The sequence below is a fragment of the Dromiciops gliroides genome, chromosome 2, assembly GCF_019393635.1.
Source record: "Dromiciops gliroides isolate mDroGli1 chromosome 2, mDroGli1.pri, whole genome shotgun sequence".
Classification (NCBI taxonomy): Eukaryota; Metazoa; Chordata; class Mammalia; order Microbiotheria; family Microbiotheriidae; genus Dromiciops; species Dromiciops gliroides.
This window is the reverse complement of record NC_057862.1, coordinates 11,775,841-11,787,301: the sequence shown is the minus strand read 5'-3', so window position 1 is coordinate 11,787,301 and position 11,461 is coordinate 11,775,841. Positions and strand designations below refer to the sequence as shown.

The following is an 11,461-nucleotide window of genomic DNA, read 5'->3' as shown; positions in this document are numbered from 1 at the left end:
TCCCCTCCCTTCACTCTCTCCTTCCTCCCCTCTCCTCTCTTCTAAAGCCAGACTTGGGATTTCATCTGGGTTCAGAACTCTGTGAGGTACAGGGGAGGGGGAGGAGGACAAAGAAGGAGGGAAAACTCTTTCTAATACTCTAAGTGATAGAGGAGGCGAGACTAGCCTTGGCTGAAGGAGTTTCATATTGAAAGTTCTGCTTAGGCCATAGATTAACCATGTTATGACTCACGGGATTATGGTGCTATGAACTCAACAAAACGCTTGCAAACGGTGGGGTAGGGTGGAGGGGGGAATGGGGGGGGGCGCGAAGGGCGCTTCCTTTGTATTCCGCGTTCTTAGAACAATATCTGACCCTGGGTAAGCTAAATGCTTGTTGACGCACTGACTTTCCTCAGAAGAACGCTCAAGGAAAAGTACTTCCGAGGGTTATTATTCCCATTTTACGGAGAGAAAAACTGAGTCCCAGAGAGGGCAAAGTTCCGTGCCCGAGGGCACACGACCACACGCTTAGCGGTAGAGCTAGGACTGGCTGAACCTGCTCCCACAGTTCTCTGGGGTGCCTTCCATTAGAATAGCATTTCAGTGCCTCTGGCGGAGAAAGTGCAGAGTGGCCCAAGGAAATCGGATTTGGGAGCCGACGGAGGAAGCAGGAAATGGGCTGGGGAGGCTGCAGGAGCGAAAAGCAGAGCCGGGCTGGGGCCAGGGTGCCCCGGGAAGCAGCCGGGGCTTTGGTGGGGGAGGAGATGGGGCGTGACCGCCCGGCCCGGCCTCTCTCCAGCACTACGTCTCCACTTGTACTTTCAGTTTCTCCCCGGTGACAGTCATGAGCAGCCGCCGCCTTCTCCCGGTCCCGCTTCTGCTTCTGGTGAGTAAGATGCTCGCCTTCGGGGGAACGTCTAGGGAGCTGGGCACAGGAGCCCTTGGGGCGCTGCGGGCTGCGTGGCCCCAGCCTGGACAGCCCCGCGCCCGGGAGGGCTTCCCCCAATGTCCCGGAGATGCCACGGGATCCCCCCAGCGGAACCTGAAAGGGCAGGGGAGGGGGGGGCAGACTTTTGTGAAAACTTCCCCGGCCCCAGGGGCGGCTGCCACGGTCGGTGCCTGGGCTCGGGAGTCAGCGTTGGAGAGGTCGGAGCAGGGAGGGGAAGCTCCCTGCTCCGCACCGCCCCCCATCTGCTCTGCCAGTCAGGGACGCGGGGTCTGGGGAATGGGAGACTGAGGCTGCACCTGGGGGGGGGGGCACAGGAAAGGAAGGTGCTCGGCCTGCGCTTGCCGAGCTGGCATGCCCTTGCATGCCCAGGGGCACGACGAGGAGGAGGGCTCCTCTCTGGGCTGTTGACTCTCCTTAGTTCCAGGAAATCAGATTCCCCCAAGAATACTTCGGTCTTCCCTGACAAGCTACCTGTTGACATCCTGAGATAGAAATGAAAGAAACTGACCTTCCTGGCCCGGAGCCCAGGGGGTAGGGAGATCGTGGTCGTAAACTTCCCTTAGACACTACCCTCCTCCCGGGGAGGCGGGTGCGGGCTGTTTTTACTTCAACCCTTAAGACTGCCTACTGTCCCGGTGCAGGGCGGGCTCCACTGCCCCTTCCCATCTATCCCCCATCAGTCGGGTGTTTATTAAGCAACGACAGCCAGCTGTCCTCTCCAATTTACCCAGCCCAGAGCTTCTCTGTACTCGGCTCTTTATGTGTCGTCTCACCAATGGATTGTGACTTTGGGAGGAGGGGGGCAGAGACTATCTTTTGCCTTTCCTTGTAACACAGGTGGCTTAGAACAATGTGTAGCAAATAGCAGGTGCTTAATGAATGCTTAGGGCAGCTTGGCAGCCCAGTGGATAGAATGCTAGGCCTAGAGGTCAAGAAGACCTGAGTTCAAATCCAGCCGAGACAGGTATTAGCTGTGTGACCTTGAGCAAGTCACTTGAACCGGTTTGCCTCAGTTTCCTTATCTGTAAAATGAGCCTGAGAAGATGCCACTCTCGTATCTTTGCCAAGAAACCCCAAAAGGGATCACAAAAAAGTCAGACATGACTGAGCAACAACCATAAAGGCTTGTTGACTGACTGACGCCCAGGCAAAGTGATGGGGTCACAAGTTAAAAGAATAAATCAATTCCTACTTACAGTATGCCTGATAAGTGTGTGTATGCAGATAGATAGATTAGATAGATAGATAGAAAGAAAGAAATATAGATAGATGATAGACAAACAGTTATGATAGATAATATATGGAGGTAGATTATATGTGTGTGTATGTCTATGTAAGGTAGACATAAAGTTAATAAATACAAATAGATACCAAGTACTTAAATCCAAGCCCCCATTCCTGTTACACACAGTAGGTCTGCATAGAGATGGAGCCATTGGTGGCCCCCAGGATGCCCAGCACACACAGCGTGCACTGCATACATATGTGCTTGATTGCTTAGGGAGGAAGGCACCGGCGTTGGCCCAATTAGAACAGGCTTCCAGGGTCACAGGCAGTCTGGAAGCCACCTTCGGGTTCCTTCAGCCTCCTCATTGTGCAGAGGAAACAGCTCCAGAAAGGGGGCGCTTGCCCAGTCCTTGCAGCCTGGTTTTGTTCCCTGGATAGGGAAAGTAGAAGCATTAAGGGAGCTCTACCAACTTCATTCTTATACAGGGAAATAGGGAAGGGACTTGTCTAAGGTCATACAGGCAGTGAATGGCCAGGACCAGACAAACTCAGGGCTGCTGCCAAGGTGAGAGGGAGGCTAGCCCAGAGGGCAGCCCCACAGGAGACCAGGCCACAGGAAGACAGGTGGAAGGGACGAGGGACATTTAACCTGGAGAAAAGAAGACGGCAGGGGTGGGGAGGTGGGGATGAAAGCTGTCTTCCCGTGTTTGAAAGGCTTTCTTGGAGAAGAAGCACGAGGTATCAGTTCTAGAACAGCGAGGGCCCCAGAGGCCCTTGTTTTACTCACGATGAGTCTGAGGCCCAAAGCGTTTCCGAGGTCTTTCCCTCGTTGCCCATGGTTTGTGTGGAGACCTTCTTAAGAACACACGCTCAGGCCACTTTTCTGAAGGGTGGCCAGTCCTGGAGCATCCTGTTGTTCCCAGGTCTTCCCTCCTGTTCCCAGGGACTCCTTCCTCCCCCCTGGGCCTCCTCAGGAGGAACTGAGAGCAGCAGCCAGGGAAGGAGAGAGGATGTGGTGGAATAATAGGTTTTAGAGCAGAAGACACCTTGGACATCATTAAATCCAAGCTTCCATTTCAATGTTTTGTGAAGGAAATGGAATTAGAACAAACCTACAATTTTACACACGAGAAAATGGAGACCCAGAGAGGCTGAGTAACAGCAAAGCCAGCATTTGAACCCATGTCCTCTGCCTCCAACTCCAGCTCTCCTTCCACAGCATCACTGCTTCCTCTCTAGAGAAGCAACAGCAGAAATTTTCCCTCCCTCTTAGGACTGGTCTGGCTACTCCAAACTGAATTGAATTCAATATTTGATCTTTTTTTAATTTTCCTACCTGCAATACTTAGAATGGAAAACAAAGACCTTTTGTTCAGACCTAGTCGTGGTGCAATAGGCAGAGCAGTTGGGAAGATCTGAGTTCAGGTCTGGCCTTAGACATTTACTAGCAGTGTGATTCTAGGCAAGTGACTTAACCTCACTTTCTTCAACTGCAAAATGGGGCTAATAATAGCCCCCCGACTCACTAGGTCATTGTGTAGAGCAAATGAGGTATTTGTCTTTTTAAAAAGAGCTTAGGCCAGTGCTCGGCACATAGTAGGTGCTCTATAAATGCTTATGCCCTTTCCTCCCCTACCACCTAGAATGAAAATGGCCTCCCAGGATCATAGATTTAGAGGCTAGCTAATCTACCACCCTTAAAAAAAAAAACAAATAATAACACTGAGGCCCAGAAAGTTTCTGTCGCATGCTCAAAGTCACATAAGTAGTAGGACACAGGGCTGGAATTCAAACTTAGACCCTCCAAATCCAGCATTTGTTCTCTTGCTCCACAGTCCTGTTTTGCCTCAGTGGAAAATACAGAATTTGACAAGGAGGAAGAAATTCAAACATGTGCATTAAGTTTAGAAAGAGGGCCCTAGCAGAGGGTGAAAAGAACAGGTAGAGCTGGGAACACCAGGTCTCCAACCCATCATTCCTCTGCCCCATGTCACCTCAGGCAACAAGCACACACAGTGACATGCCACCTCCAAGTGTCAGTCCTGGCATGGTCAAGAGGTCCTCAATGAGGCAGAATCAGCAAAGCCAGGGTTGACCTTGGATTTGCCACTTGCCCACTCTTCGACCTTGAGAAGACGTCACAGTTTCCAGGGGGTAAGAGCTGACCTTTGCACCATGATTGGGAGGTTCCCAGTGACAATCTTTGTGAAAGTGGCACAAAAATCTCCAAAGGTAGCAGCAGAATTGAGGAGCATATTACCCAGCAGAGATATGAGAGCCCTGAGTCAGTTTTCATATCTGTCACATGGGGATAATGATCTCTACCCTGCCCAACTCATAGAATTTTAGAGATGGAAGAGACCCCAATCCCTACTACATTCAGTCAATCAACAAACATTAATTAAGTGCCTGCTGTGTACCAGGCACTATACAAGATGCCAGGGGTGCAAAGTCAAAAAGGAAGCAGTCCATATCCTCAAGGCCTTCCTCCCTTCTTTCCTTCCTTCCTCCCTTCCATCCTTCTTTCCTTCCTTCCTTCCCTCCTTTCATCCTTATTTCCTTCCTTCCTTCCATCCTTCTTTCCTTCCTTCTTCCTTTTCTTCCTCTTCCTTCCCTTCCTTCCTTTCTTCCTTTTTTCCTTCCTTTTTGTAGGATCTTAGGGCCTTTCACCATTCTCTTTGCCCTCCCCTGGAAGCTCTCCAGCTCACAGTAGCCTTCCCAAACTGTGGTGCCCAGCTCTAAACCAAAAATTCCCAATATGATCTGACCAGGGCAGAGGTGCCACCCTGGGGCTGGGTGCCACACCCTTCTTGATGCAGTCTAAGACCACATTAGGTTTCTTGGCCACCACATGCCATTTTCAGCACAGGTGTGCTGTGGGACCCTCATGGGAATGAGAGTTCTGAAGCCTCTGAATATGAACACTCGGCAAATGTGGCGCCATCTTGTCCTGCTGTATCTCTGCTCTCTCTGTGAAGGATAAGGCCCTCTCTCTCCCCTAGCTCAGGGCTGTAGTGTTTCTAAATCATCACAGTACCAAGATCTTCCACCAGAGGCATAAAGGAAGGGGGGGGAGGTTTGGTGGAGCCAAGTGACACACAGTGGGTAAACCAATGTTTCATACCCAGAGCCAGACCTTAAAGTCCCCAAAGAAAGCAGCACCTTGAAGAAAAGAGCTCTGCTCTGAGGTGATGCTTCTAGAAAGTAGGAAATCCCCACTTGAAAGTCCCTGATGAGTTCATCATCTTCTGGGAAAATCACCTAGGCTGTGAAAACCCCGAGAACACATCCTCTGAGATACCATCAAGAGCATCTCAAGAGCCGCATGGCCCCAAGTTCTGGAAGGGACCTCAGAGGTCCTAGTCCGAAATATCAGAAAAAGAAAGTGTTGTCAAGAGCCAAGCAAAACAGCACAGAATGAGTCAGCTGTCCAAAGGTGGTCACGGCCACTGCGGGTTGAATTGCAAGATTGCAAGAAACAGGAAGAAAGTTACAAGTGCAACTGTGTGGGGATGACGAAATAAATTGTGGGGCATTGAAATACCCTAAGTCAGTTCAAACACATACATATGAAGGCAGTAAAGAAATCTGGGGAGATCATTATGAAATATCAAGCAAAGCCCTAAAATAAATGGATGACACTCTCCTGCTAAAGAGGGTCAGATGCGGAAACATAAATAAGAATGAATGGAAAGAGGATGGTGAGACAGACTTAGGTGGAGACAGTAAGGAACCAATGCAAGATTACTCAGTGGAAACAAAATCCTTTAAATCGGGGGCTCAACCTGAGTCCTCTGAGTGTGGGCTTAAAAATATTTCTGATAACTATTTTTTTTGGCAGGGCAATGAGGGTTAAGTGACTTGCCCAGGGTCACATAGCTAGTGTCAAGTGTCTGAGGTCAGATTTGAACTCAGGTCCTCCCAAATCCAGGGCCGGTGCTTTATCCACTGCACTACCTAGCTGCCCTAACTATTTCAATATAATTGGTTTTCTTATATAATGTTATGAATTTTGTATACATTTAAAAATAGGAGTCTGCCAATGGGATCCACAGCACACAAAAAATCATGTTAAGAATGCCCGATTTAAGTGTAAATAGTTCCTAAGGACATATTGCTGCCTCTGTGAGTGTTTTATGTTTCTGGTAAAGCATTTGATGATAATGTAACAATGACAATCATAAAGAGGGTGGGAGCATTGATAATAATAGGTAACATGGCACAGTCGAGATTAAGACCCTGTCTTGGTATCAGAAATCCCTGCTTTCCAGTGCCACCTGTGCCGTATCCTGGGCACCTCATTCTCAGTGCCGGAGGCAGCCCTCCCAGAGTAGAAGGCACAGAGATGCTGATGTGTGTGCCGTGAGAGAAGGAGCCAGCTGTTCCTTGCCCATTCCCTAGGAAAGTGAAGAGTAACAGCAACAGTAACGATGTATCACCTAACATTTGTGAGTAAACCTGAAAGACCCGCCCCTTTCATAGCTGTTGCCATCTGTGACTCAATCTTCAAACCATGAGGAGTTAGTGACATCTTAGAGTCCAGATACCCAGTGCACAAGCTCCACATGGGAGCAGGATCCAGGGGCATATTCTGTCCATTATTCTATACGCTTCTGGAATTTCCCAAGATGCCTGCAGTTTGTCTGCAGAGGATGAGCTCCTGTCCCCATGCTCTCATTCAACTGCAAAACAAAACCCCAAATCATTTTACCTGCCTGTTCAATAGTCAGCAGAACAGTAAATAAAAAGAATGCTGAGAGGGGAGTAATTGTGACTGGCTCTTTCTATCTAAAGGCCATCAAAAAGATGGGAATGAAGGCATGATAATGATGGTGGAGGTGATAGTAACAGCTAGTATTTATAGAGCGTTTTCAGGTTTACAAAATGCTTTCTAAATGTCATCTCATTTGATCCTCACAACAAGCTTGGGAGGTAGATGCCCAGGATTGCACTCTGAGGATACTCTTGAACCCAGGCCTTCCTAACTCCCCTTAGGTCCAGCACTCTGCACCATGGTGCCCGCTAGCGCTGCTGGCTGGTGATGGTGGTGATGGTGATAGAATCCCCTCTACACTCCCCCAAATAATCGGGTCTTTGATGGAAGACATCCAGTGGAGGGCATTGGGCCATGCCCAAACGCAACCTTTTCCAGTCTGGGAGAACTCTAATTTTGGGGAAATTGTTCCTAACATTCAGCCAAAATCCACCTCTTGGTTGCTTCCTTCCTAGTCTGTTCCTTGGGCTCCAAACTGGTTGTTTGTTGTTGTTTTCGTGCTATCTATTTCCAGTCCCAGCTCCATGCTGATTATGCATGTGGCCTTGGACCTGTGACTGACTTGCTCTTTCCGGATCTCAGTTTCCACATCTGAATAATGGAAGCTGAGTACAGCATGGGCTTCAAAACTTCCTCTATAGTCTCAAAAGGAAGAAATACCTCTGCTTGGGAAAGGATGACTTCTCAAACAAGAGCAGGCTTCTAACAAGTGTCTACTGCGTGCAGAGCATTGTGCTGGGTCCTGGGGAGGGGGAAGAAGGAGAGGATTTTACTTAAGTCAACAAGTATCAAGTGCCTGTTTGCCAGGTGATAGAGCACACATGCAGCCCTTGTGTTGGGTGCTAGGGGTACAAGGACAAAGATGAGCTTACATTCTAATGGGGTTAAGTCCCCATTATGCCTTAAGTGGCATAAACTGTAACCTCAAGGAGTTTGTGGTCCAGAAGAGAATAAGACACAGTGCAGCCCACGGGGGATTGGAATAGAAATCCTGGTCAGGAAGCCTGAGCTCCTATCAGCTCTGGCACTCCCTAGCTGTGTGACCCTGGGCAAGTCCTTTAATATCTCTGCCTCACTTTCCTTACCTAGAAAATAAGAAGGTTGGGGGCAGCTAGGTGGCACAGTGGATTCAGGAGGACCTGAGGTCAAATCTGGCCTTAGACACTTGACACTAGCTGTGTGACACTGGGCAAGTCACTTCACCCTCATTGCCCGACAAAAAAAGAGAAAATAAGACTCTATCACCTCCAATGTCCTTTTCTGTGCTTTGTATGATAGACCTTACATGGGATATTGCACATGATAGCTACATTGTTCTTGTTTGGTTATTTTAGTCATGTCCAACTCTCCATGACCACATTTGGGGTTTTCTTGGCAAAGATCCTGGAGTGGTTTGCCATTTCCTTCTCCAGCTCATTTTACAGATGAGGAAACTGAGGCAAAGAGGGTGAAGTGACTTGCCCAGGGTCATACAGCTAGGAAGTGTTTGAGCCAGGATTTGAACTCAAGTCTTCCTGACTCCAGGCCCAGCACTCTGTGTGCTATCGCACCACCTAGCTGCCCCTGATAGCTGCATTAGAGGGGTAGGACCCTTGACTGCTGGTGATGATGGAAGGTGTAGAATACCAGGGAAGTCTTACTGGAGAAGTTGGCATTTGACTTGTGCTTTTAAGGCTGGGCAGGTCTTCAACAGGAAAAGTAGGGGAAGGATGGCATTCTAAGCAGAGGGATCAGCCTGAACAAAGGCATGGTGGTATTCTAATTTTACAGATGGGACTCATGATTTCATTAGTAGAGAGTGAGGCAGCTCTCTCTAACAAAGCAGGTCATCACTTTGTCTACAAGTTATGGTCGTTGAGAGTTACTTGGGACCAGTAAGAGATTAAGTGACTTGCCCAGGGTCACACAATCAGTATGCATCCCAAATAGAACTTGAACCTCAGACAGCATTGCTTTGATGCCAGCTCTCTGACCACTTTACCACACTACCTCATTCTGGACATATATTTGCCTTGGAAAGAAAAAGTTGATCTTTTGCTTCTCATGAGCTTGGGGCACCTCTGCCGCTTATCTCCAAATCAGCCAAACAGTGACAAACAAAGCAAGTTAGCTGAGTTGCCATTAATCTGCCTGCTGAAGAAGTGGGGTGAGTTGTGTGGAAGCCAGGAGTGGAAAAGAGGTCAGTGGGAACCTGGAAGCACCCATGGTTTGCCAGGCTTCGCACCTACCTGGGAAAGAAAGGAAGGAAAAGAAGTTAGACTTTGGCCTTCAATCTAATATTGATTCATATTTTTGTGGCACGTCAAAGTTTATAAAGTATAGTTGTTTATGTTGCTATTCCCATCTGGGGCCCAGAGAGGTGAAGTCAGTTGCCCAAAGTCATTCAGCTAGGAAGTGACTCAAAACCAGACCTCACTTCTAGTTGCTAATATTTATTAACATAGCACCCTTCAACTCATAAGCTGGGTCCCCAGAAGGTGACTATAACTCCTAGATACTAAGATACCCTGTGGATCTGCACTCTTAAAACTATAGTTCACAAGCCCCCATTGGTGAGCTCTTCTTTACCAATAAGCCAGGAGACACAATGAACTCAAAGCAAAGTAAGTTACTAAAATGGCATAGTACTAATAGTACCCACAAAACATCCTCCTACCCTGCCCTCTCAGATGGAGCACACTGTCCCACAAATCCACATAGCATGCATGAAAGAGTGGGAGAAAATGTATAATACATTAGTAGCATGCAAGGTACCTTACCACACGCATGGGAGTTACAAGACAAAAAAAAAAAAATAAGCCATCAAGGAACTTACATTTTACTGGAAGGCTACACCATGTAAAAACATAATTCAGTTAAACAAACATTTATTAACCAACTACTGTGTGATATGATGGAGATAGAGAGACAAAAAAAGGAAACAATTTCTGCTCTCAAGGAACTTACATTGCACCAACGGTAAAAGGGGAAGGGGTGAAACTAAGTATTTCTCTCTTTTTTTTTCTTTTCTTTCTTTCTTTCTTTCTTTCTTTCTTTCTTTCTTTCTTTCTTTCTTTCTTTCTTTCTTTCTTTCTTCCTTCCTTCCTTCCTTCCTTCCTTCCTTCCTTCCTTCCTTCCTTCCTTCCTTCCTTCCTTCCTTTCTTTCTTCCTTCCTTCCTTCCTTCCTTCCTTCCTTCCTTCCTTCCTTCCTTCCTTCCTTCCTTCCTTCCTTTCTTTCTTTCTTTCTTCCTTCCTTCCTTCCTTCCTTCCTTCCTTCCTTCCTTCCTTCCTTCCTTTCTTTCTTTCTTTCTTTCTTTCTTTCTTTCTTTCTTTCTTTCTTTCTTTCTTTCTTTCTTTCTTTTTTTTTTGGTGCAATGAGAGTTAAGTGACTTGCCCAGGGTCACACAGCTAGTAAGTGTCAAGTATCTGAGGCTGAATTTGAACTTAGGTCCCCCTGAATCCAGGGCCAGTGCTTTATCTACTGTGCCACTTAGCTGCCCCTGAGACTAAGTATTTATTAAGCAGCCACTATGTGCCAGGTTCTGTGCTAAGTACTTTACCAATAGTACCTCATTTGGGGAGAAATAAGATGTCCGTGTAATCAATTCAGTTCAACAAGTATCTCTTAACTGCATGCTCTGTGCCAATCACCATGCTGGAGACACAAAGGAAAATACCTCAAATAATCCTTTCCCTCAAAGAGCTTATATTCTATTGGGGAGGCTGGGGGGGGGCGGGACAAGTACAGCATTTAGATAATTAAATGCAAACTACTTGCAAATAAATATTCTAAAAATGTTGGTAGCTGAGGGACAGGTGTTGGGACAACTGGGAAAATCAGTAATGACACCTGAGTTGAGCCTTGAAGTCTGCTAGACATTTTCAGAGGTGGAGAGGGAGAGTATAGGGGGCAACCTGTGCAAAGGCATGGAGGTGGCATATGGAATCTCACATAAAAGGAACAGCAAGGAAACCACTTTGGATTGAACATTGGGTCCATGGAGCATAATGTCACACAGCTAGTAAGTATCAAGTGTCCAAGGCAGGATTTGAACTCAGATCCCCCTGAATCCAGGGCTGATGCTCTATCCACTGCACTACCTAGCTGCCCCCTTTTAAGCATTTATTCTATTCTATGAATAGAGGCAACTTCCGGGACATTAATCGCATGCTTCTCATCAGGGATGGTGCCCTGATTCTCACAATGTCTTGTGGCACCCTGGTTCTCACAGGGTGAAGTAACTTGCCCAGGGTCACATAGCTATTAAGTGTCTGAGGCAGGATTTGAACTCAGGGAGATGAGTCTTCCTGACTCTAGGCCCAGCACTCTGTACACTATGGCACCACCTTGCTTCTCTGGAATCACAGGATTTCAGTTCAAGTCCTGCAACTATCACTGGCTTTGGGCAGATCACTTAGCTGTGCTGGGTCTGTAAAATGAATGAGTCCAACTAAATGACCCCTGAGGTCAATTCCAGGTTTCATGCTATGTTCCTTTGATTTTTATTTGTTGTTTTCTCTGAAGAAACTATAAATAACTTGAAGACAGG

At 47.4% G+C, this 11,461-nt stretch overlaps 1 protein-coding gene across 2 annotated transcripts in view; it reads left to right on the top strand.

Moving 5' to 3' along the window:
• The first annotated feature begins 662 nt into the window (after window positions 1-662).
• The window catches only part of FAS (Fas cell surface death receptor), a 39,780-nt gene continuing 28,981 nt past the window's right edge, over window positions 663-11,461 (top strand). For both annotated transcript variants that reach the window (XM_043981143.1, XM_043981142.1), the window contains exon 1: window positions 663-868. In XM_043981143.1, the coding sequence (XP_043837078.1) occupies window positions 827-868 (42 nt within the window). In that variant the 5' untranslated portion in view covers window positions 663-826. The remainder of the gene's footprint in view (window positions 869-11,461) is intronic.